At 41.0% G+C, this 9,740-nt stretch overlaps 1 protein-coding gene across 1 annotated transcript; it reads right to left on the bottom strand.

Annotated features, from left to right (window-relative positions):
* Positions 1–2,835: 2,835 nt before the first annotated feature.
* LOC307232997 (putative defense protein 3) lies at positions 2,836–6,654 on the bottom strand (the record flags this gene model as incomplete). The annotated part of the gene is made up of 5 exons (XM_080004210.1): positions 2,836–3,120; positions 3,627–3,691; positions 4,145–4,254; positions 4,880–4,992; positions 6,459–6,654. The coding sequence occupies 5 exons, from the start codon at positions 6,652–6,654 to the stop codon at positions 2,993–2,995; spliced, it is 612 nt and encodes a 203-aa protein (XP_079860336.1). The 3' UTR covers positions 2,836–2,992.
* Positions 6,655–9,740: the final 3,086 nt, after the last annotated feature.

Here is a 9,740-nt window from a genome sequence, read left to right as displayed (position 1 = left end):
CTCTCTCTCTCTCTCTCTCTCTCTCTCTCTCTCTCTCTCTATCAGGCGCTCCAGATCGGGTGATTATTTGGTGGCTCTGCCCCTTATTTGAGGGAGGCTGGGGGACCAGACCAAGCAGCCTTCTGGCAGTCTTAGTGTTTTGTTTCTTCTGCTTCTTGTCTTGTGTTTATTTCTTTTGCGGATGGAGGTCTGATCGTCCAGTTTTTGCGGCTTTGTTAGTTTAGTTTATGCACTGTTTTGGTAGTTTGGGGAGGGGGGCTCTGGGTCCTACGGCCCATTGTGTGGTTGGCCCAGACTTCCTCTATCCTTTTTGTTTTGTTTGGCCAGTCCTCCAGACTCCCATAGTTTCGGTTACCTTTGGCAATTTTTTTGTAAATAAAATCATTTTGCTTTAAAACTGATTTTCGGGGCATCCTGTTTAAATGCTCCCGGTCCAGCATTTTCTTCTGTGGCCGTAACACACAACAAACAACCAAAAGTGAACAGAGAGTTGCAGCAAGGAGGCTACATGTTCTACAGAATCCAAGCGGGAGAGTCTTGGAGACACTCCGTTTGTCACTGCATGTTCTACTTTTGAACGGCGGTATCCCTCGTGCCCACCTCAAAGGCGTCAACCCCTTGGGCTACGTGTTCATTTTTAGGACCCACGGTGGAGAAACCCAATTTATTATTGAGCCGCGTCGACGGCGTGACCAGAGGGAATGTGTGCAGCGCCACAAATCGATCAAAGGGGTCAATATCAGTCCGCGAGCAAACGGTGGCCATTGATAATGTCGCGGTGGAGAGGAAACAATGGCCACTGAGCTCAATGCACAAAGGGCTTTTTTACAAAAGACACCGAGTTTTTTTTCATGATAGGTCCAGTTGTTTATTGAAATTGAAGAACAGACTGGCAGCTGCTTCACAAGTCGAGGGACTTGCGCAACTCGCTGCCGCGCGACTCGCTGCCGCGCGGCACGCTGCGGCTTGGCCGCGACGGAGGTCAAAACCAGGAGGATTACGGAGCGCTGCTCAACCCTAATCCAGGCGGGATGCACTTAGATGATCCCAAATGCACTAGTATAATGAAAAGAGAGAAATAAAATGAAAAAATGGCAGAAGATACACATGTACTGTAGCTCTCTCTCTCTCTCTCTCTCTTTAATCAAACTCCATTGAGCCGCACCATTAGGCAGATGTCAGGGTTTAATCTTTTAACTGGAGTGAGGGTTTGAGCTCACTGAGAAGATCAGGCTTCACGTTTCATGATCTGTTTGCGTTGAAATTGTACGGAAAGGTTAAGCATTTTTGTGGGATTTGACGGATTTACAACTTCTCCCTCTCTCGCCAATTCCTCAAAGAATTTTTCACTTGTTCCGTCTCGTCAAGGGATTTAGCACATGACCACGAGCTCAGGTCAAGATGGAAATCTATGGATGAATATCGGATGGTTTTTATACCCTATAATTATTCAGAGCGGGATATTTATATCATCAATTCTTCATTGACTTCAGACACAAACTATTTTATATAGAGATGATTTAAAACACTGATTATTAGTATTACTAAAGACAGAAAGGTTTTTAATGTTTCCTAAATGGAAACACGCAGCAACTATCAGAACAAGCTACAATTTAAAAAATATGATGACAATTATTGTGGAAACAGTGAAAATTCACAGAAAAATAACCATAAAGGTCCCATCTATCTACTGTATTACAGTAGATAAATGAATGAGTCCGATTCACTACACTACCTCATTCTCTGTATCTCTCTCTCTCTCTCTCTTTCTCTCTCTCTCTCTCTCTCTCTCTCTCCCTCTCTCTCTATCTCTCTCTCCCCATCGCTTTATCTTTTTTGGGGTGGTGTGGTTTGAGCAGCCACACCTGTCTTGGGTCTAGGTAACTGGGCGGAGGATCAGTGTGGCTGTACGCCTGTTGCTCATTAGAGTAATCAACGAGCAGCAGGTAAAACTCCCATCCCCACAAACACACACATACACACACACACAGGAGAGGAGCCCTTGTCATGACATGTTTTCCATCTGCTCCGGGCTTGTTCCAGCTTGCCCCTTCTCGCAAAATACAATAAAACTGGTGTGTTTTCAAACCAATCGCCTGCATCTCTGTGTCGAAGGGCCCTGAAAACGCAACTCGGGTGGCGTGTGGTTGACGAAACTGTCACAAGCACTTATTTCCCTATGTTGCCCAAGCCAAATTAAATACTGTACATTCAAAAGATTAGAATAAAAAAAGTCTTTCCTCTCTCAACACCTCTTTCCACTTGTTTTTCTAATTATATTTAAATTGATTCATGGCTAAATTAATTAGTCATAATAATAATAATAATAAGAAGAAGAAGAAGAAGAAGAAGAAATAATAATAATAATAATAATAATTATTATTATTATTATTATTATTATTATTATTATTATTATTATTAAGGAGGGAGGGATTCATCTGGTGCACATTGCATCAGAGATGCAGTGTGAGTGAGATACATTCTCTACTAATGACAGTAAAGCTGGGGCAAAACGGCCAAACACACCTATGTGGACATATTAGTTTTGCGTAGTTGATAATAATGTATGGTTCATGGTGTGGATAACACACGCTTAGTTATAAATGATTAAATGATAAAAATGATATAAATGATGACAAACTATTTAAATGATCATTATAGTCGCTGAGATGGGACCAAGTACATCTTTTTAAAGTGTATCTTCAGTAAAACACAGCACACAATGTGAAAGCCATGAACCAGACTGCATGAACTAATATTATCAGACTTAAGGTGAATTAATTATTTATGTTTTCGGTCGCTGAACGGATACATTCAGTCTATTATGAGTGCTATTTTTACACTTCTGGTTGCCTCTGTTGGAACTACAGTTCCTCCTCTCGGAAAGTGTCTTGTTTTCAAAGCAGAAACGTGGCAAATGTGTCCCTGTAACAGTGTTACTTAGTTAATCGTCGTGAAGAAGCAAAGATTGTGGATGACTATGACGATCAATTCAGCCGCCACGGGGAGGAAATAATCCCAGACGCTGCAGGACGAGCAGACACACAGCGAGGGGCAGCGACGGGATGTGGCTCGGCCCAGACTCTGCTCCCCCTGCCAGGCTCGTCTGCACACCGGCGCCTGGAAATTCAAAACAAAAATGTAATAAAATCAACATGAAGGCCGTTTCTCAATACCAAGTACGCAAAGTCTGGACTTGCAGACTTGGTAGTTCAGACTTGGCAAGTTCGACTCGGGAGTACAGACTCCCGGGTACGGGAGGACGCAGGACAGTCATTCTGCGAAATGCATTCTGGGATACTTGGCTGTCCTAAGTCCACACAAGTCACCACCGATGCATCCTCCATAAAATGGGCGGAGCAAGTCCACATCCGGGCATTTGGACTGGACTTGACTTGATGTGTACTTTGAATTGGAACAGTACTTGGGCTGCGACTGATGTCGTTTCACAAGTACAGACAAGAACACAATCCAGACAAGAACGCAGAATGAGAAAGGGCCAATATCTCAGGTGATAGATAAAAGAAAGAAAGAAAGAAAGAAAGAAAGAAAGAAAGAAAGAAAGAAAATGAAGAGAATTCTGCACTACACGCTTTCTAATGCATTCGTGGACTATCAATACAAACCTTTAGTCAGAGTGGCTGATCTCACATTCAGCCAAAAAACAGCACGTTGCTGCGCGACAGTTGCCCTGGAAAAAAAAAAAGATCAGGAAAAGACAATCAAACCAACAAAAATATTTAAAAAATGTACAGCAATACAGATGATTCGCAAAGAGAGTTGCCAGTGACATAATTCTGATATTAAACTCAGGATTCTGACTTTAATGGTTCTGAGATGTCAGAATTCTACCAAAAGGACAAAATTCTAACGCTTACTTTAGACAGGCAGACAGACAGACAGACAAGTACAAATATACATACATACAGAGAAATACAGACAGACAGACAGAGAGACAGACAGATAGATAGATAGATAGATAGATAGATAGATAGATAGATAGATAGATAGATAGATAGATAGATAGATAGATAGATAGATAGATAGATAGATAGATGGATAGATAGATAGATAGATAGATAGATAGATAGATAGATAGATAGATAGATAGATAGATAGATAGATAGATAGATAGATACTTTACATGAAATAGACATAGTTTGCAGATTTAGGCGGCTCCCAGATGTATGAAGTTATGTTTCCCTTCAGGTTGATGTTGGCGTGAGTGACGGCACCTTGAGAATTCCCTGTGCACTGGAGACATTATTTCTGTTTTAAATCGTAGTAATGTTTCTTTTAACATGCCATGCAGTATTAAAAACGGAATCCATAACATTGCAGTATTGGGTAGAGACAATTCCCAGTGTTCCATTCACAATGTTTTTTGTTTTTTTTCCCAGTTTTCAACCTGTCATTGTCAGTCCCGATTCCCCTTTTCTTGACTTCGCTGTTGGTGGAGGACCCCGCCAGCGACAATGCAAACAGCATATAAAGGAGCACCCATATAAAGCAAAAACACTGAAGGACTGTTTCTTATTAAGTGCCAGCTAAATTAAGTCTCAAATATGGGCATTTTTCAACAAAATTATCTTGCGGATTACCACTTTAAAATGACATTACATAACTAAATCAACGCATATGAAATTAAATGACATTGTTTTCAAGATTGAATTAAACTTTGAGCGACGCGTGCACCAAAAAGAAAAGGTGTTTTCCATCAGCGTTGCGATGTGCGAGAGTTCAACAAACAGACCCCGCCGGCTTTAAAACTGCCAGAGCGTGTTTCCCTGTGAGACACCGGGGCCCTCACGCCTCCCACCAACAATTTCAATGGTGGATTTAAACTCTAAGACACAGTTTAATCCACTTATCCGCCCACCTGCAGCAGCTTGGTGTCTGGGGGAAGCAGCGTCCAGCTCCCAATGGCCTTGCTGCTACTCACTTCACGAGCCTGCAGCAGGACACCGCGGTACTCAGGCCCCACGATGGTCACTGCGCAGGAAAGGACCGGGAAAGGTAGTACGCCATGGTAGTCATTTCACACCCAAAAGGCATTTTAAAAGATCAGGTTTATATATCACACAAATTCAGTAAATGCTTCATGTTTCACAGCCATAAATAAACAAACAAACAAACAAACAAACAAACAAATAAATAAATAGATAGCTAAATAAATAAATAAATAGATAAATACAATTGAAGCCACCCACGCAACCAACGAAGGATTTACACAAAAGTAAAATGGTAATGTGCAAATACTGAATTATTAAGTAAATGATCACTTCTGATCGGAATTAATAAGCTTCGGGTTTGTATTTAAATTCCTTGTAGTTCATTTGCTGTTTATCTTTATGATGTAATCCTACAATCTGTGAGACTTTAGAAATAAAAGTAAATTGACAAATTTCAGTCAAATCAAGATGTGAGACTAAATGCTTACAAACCCGCCTTCTGCACCGTCCATACAGTACATACGTAAGTGATTTGTGATGTGTCCACCTTGTAACTTCCATGATAGTTCCACTAATTCAAGTCACCAAAGGCGCTCACATCACATGCCTCCTCGCTGCACAATGTGACTACAACTTCCTCACATGTCAATGGAAATGTCAATGCCCTGGAATCATCAAACCTTTTCCTAATGAAGATGTTTCAGTAAATATGACAGGCGGTTGTTTTGTTTTCCCTGAGATATTACTTTGGGCCCAGGAAGAAATTTTGTCAGGGCAGAGAAACACAATTTTAAGAACAGTTTTATGTAACATTTGATATTCCAAACCACATGTATCAAGGCCCCCCCAAAAAAACTTTACTCCCACGCAAAAACAGGGAATTGCCACGCGGCGCCGCGTGGCTGACGTGGGCGGTGGAGCCTGCGGTGGGTTCACGTGGCTTTAATAGGAAGCGTGCACGTCGCGCCCGTACCCTGCGCAACGCGACTTCCACTGCTGCCTTTCACTGACATTAAATATAAATATCTTAATTTTCACAGACAAAGCGTGAATCAGATGAGGATGCAATAAATAAATTAATCAATAATAGTGATAATAATAATAAACAACAGGGTTTCCCAAACTTTGTGCTGAACCCCTAATAATAATAATATTATTATTAATAATAATAATAATAATAATAATAATTGTGTATATTTTTTAGATGTGTAGTTTTATATTTGTATATATTGTATATATTTTATATATTTTGTTATTTATTTATTTTTAGAAAATAATATGAATTTGATATACAGTTATATATATACAGTTCAGATTTATAATTATTGGTAATTTGATATATACAATGTCATTCCCCAATCCATAATAAAGTTTTTTTTCCAACACTATATTTAGTTATGCGTTTGACCAGGGCTGTCTTTACACAATTGTTCACTTTAGTGTTAGCGTATATATTATTTTACACTTCGTAGCTGATTGAGTCGATTCATATGGAACGTCACCCACCTGTGACTGGCATCCCGAGCACGAAGGTTCTGGTGTTGGTGAGGATGGAGTACGGAGCGGGCGAGGGCTGCGGCTGAACCCCGGTGTGGCGAGGAACCATATCCCCACAGGCGGAGCTGGGAGCCCCCGAGGGGTAAGCGCGTCCCGAGGAGAGGACCTGAAGGAGAACCAGGCCTGGGAACAGCAACTCAGCCATGCTGGAGTGGGAAGCAGCCTCTGAGACGCTAAGAGCTCCACGGCGAGCGGTGTCCTTTTGAGGAGCACCGCCGCTGCTGAGTCACTCCACCCCCAAACACAACAATTGACTACAGTTATGTTGCTCCAATTACCAAACCATACATTTGGGTGTCAAGTGAGCGCTTTCATTTTCCCGACAAAATCACCCGTGTCGAGGCAAAACAAAGTGCATTTCTTCCCTTTTTACGAAAGCAAAACATTCTGATTATTCTCACTGCACTCGTGCTAAGATAACGGTCGTGACGAAGGGAGCTCGCAGTCACACAGACAATCATATGATGCACTTTACGAGACCATTACCCAAGCGTGCCCGTCAGAGGTGACATAAGAAAAGAAGGTAAACGATAATTTGTCGATCATCGTTTCAAGATACACGAAATCAAAGTATATTTATGTTTTTGCTCCTTCTGATCGGGGCTCGGGAAACGCAAACAGACAAACAAACAAACAAACAAATAAGGTGAACGTCTTATTTGTGCTAAAACTACTAACACTAAATTTGTGCTTGAGAATTTTCAGTAAAAGTTCAAGTCAATGTTCTTTATTTTTGCTGTTTAATTGGCCAGGTAATCATATATGTCATGGGCATTATTCATCCGGTAAAATAAAAAAATATTTTAAATGATTTTCTTAGAATTTGTAATTGCAAGTACAAAGTTCAATACGCTTGAGGCCATTTCAGAGGGTATTTCCTTGCTAAGTTATTATTATTATTATTATTTTTATTTATTTATTTTATTTTATTTTATTTATTTTATTTTTTTCTGCTTGTGTGAAAGGAGTTTAAAACCTGCATTCTTTCTCAAAGAAACCGATAAAAAAGGAGGTCCTTCTCCAGAACTCCTTAAATTCAATTCTTGTCAAGTAAGTCAAGTAAGAACGAAATCCTTCTCCGCCGTGCAGTTCACAATTTATTTTAACTTAAAAGATACTGAATCGTGCACAGTGGGCCTGAGGTGGGAAGTAGGTTGTGATCCTGGACGACTATTGATCGGAGCAAGTTTCTAGTTTCTGGGACAAACTTCTTCTGGAGCGAGACGACCTGCCACACAAACATATTTGTTTGCTTTTTCTGTAACTGTTTCCTTTTCGCTTTTAACCTCGTCTACGAGTTTGTGACTTCTCTCCTGAAGTGGTTATTGATTTTCCACAGCCCTATTGTGTGTTTTTATGGGGGGGGGGGTAGAACAGCTTGTAATGCTCCCCTTTATATTACGGTACACCCCATCATGTCAGCAGGATGTCAGCAAGACAAAGGCCCGCACGCATCTGGGTGTTTTGGCGCCACATTTGCACCGCTCCTGAAGACGCCTGGCGTCGCCCGCGGCGATTTTCGTCGTCTGCTCGGCCGTAGAAACCCAGTTGGCGAAGCTCACGGCGAACAGTTGCCGCGCCGGCGTCGCTTCCGGAGGCGGTTTTGGAAATCGAGTGGCGAGGACTGACGGCGCTCGGCGGTCACGCTCGTTGAGCTTGTGTGGCCGTCCCGCTTCGTCTTCGTTGTTGCTCCCGGTACATTTCCATTTCCCAATACCAGAACTGGCTGAAATAGCCAAAGCCATTCATTAGAAGTGGCATCGACATACATTTTGGCACGTGTAATAGCGACTTCTAGCAGTTGTTAACCTACGTTATTGGTGAGGGAAGACAGACATATTACTATTAGTACATTAGTATTGACATAATATACTCATTCAGATGGAAGGAAGTTCCTGGAAACGTCCCTATAATAAATTATAAATGATAATAAATGTTATGAACTGTGACACATTGGGGTCACGACGTGTACTCAAATGTTCTAACCATAATCAGAGAATAAATGCCAGTCCTCACATCAGCTCATCCATGTCATGTATATTTTGGGAGGTTACCCTAAATGCCTCCCCACCCTCAGGACAACGACACCCAATCAACACACAATCACCTTTCCAAAGCCGCATCGGATGTGGTGTTGAAACGCAATTTAATTAGCTTCAATAATTAATTAGACAGCTTTACAATGGAAACTCTCTGACACTGTGGATTAGAGCTGCTTTCATGATTTCAGTGGCTGGAGGATGAATATTTTACTGTCGCACAGCCTTCACATGCATGTTTCTTTTTTATATTTCCTAAATGTATAAAGGCCTTATTCTGCAGTACCTTCTCACGCTTCATTACATACTTACATGTGAGATGACACTAATCTAATCAATACTTGGATGTTCCTCAGTAGGGGTCAAAATAAATTTTCATTGGATTTCCTGCGTGCTACAGTACCACTCGGTCCTGGGTACGTATCGGCAGACTGCACGCATGGCTGCACACACACGCACGCAGGCACGGGTGCACGCACACACACACACACACACACACACACGGGTGCGTACACACATACACACACACACACACACACACAGGCACGGGTGCGCGTGCACACACACACACACACACACACACACACACACTGTACAATCATCTGAACACATTCACAGAACTGCAGTCCATCCCCAACACAACCTAACCCCCCTTTTTTTGCTGGGTTGCCAGTTCTGCCAACACTATTGAAAAGTAATATATTTCCATGGCTGGAACCCATTCAGGTCAAAATGTAGACTGGCATTTTGCACTGGACTGAACTAACTATAATTATGTAGTATTTATTAGAGCACGTACCCTTATTACTGCCCTCATTTGTGTAAATTGTAAATTTTAATTAATTAAAATGAATGTATTCATTAATATATTCATTATTAATGTATTATTAATGTATTGGTTTAAATTAATAGATTAATATTAAATAGAGTGAGAAGGCCCACCTGTCTTCACAAATGTATTGTAAAATTTGTTGAGTAACCGTTTTATTCTTTGTCGAATGTTGAATGAAGGACTTTACTTTATATTCGAGTACTGTTTTCTGAGGGTATTTATACTACTTCATTATATTACTTAAACTACTTAACTACTTACTACCTAAAGTAGTAATGCGTAGGATTATTTTGTTACACAACAAAAACATCTCTTATGTGATACCTTTTTTTACCTGATACTTGTTTTAAGAAACAGCAA

This window comes from Zeus faber (genome assembly GCF_960531495.2).
Source record: "Zeus faber genome assembly, chromosome: 7".
Taxonomy (NCBI): domain Eukaryota; kingdom Metazoa; phylum Chordata; class Actinopteri; order Zeiformes; family Zeidae; genus Zeus; species Zeus faber.
The sequence above is the reverse complement of the archived record's forward strand: the minus strand, read 5'-3'. Positions and strand labels throughout refer to the sequence as shown.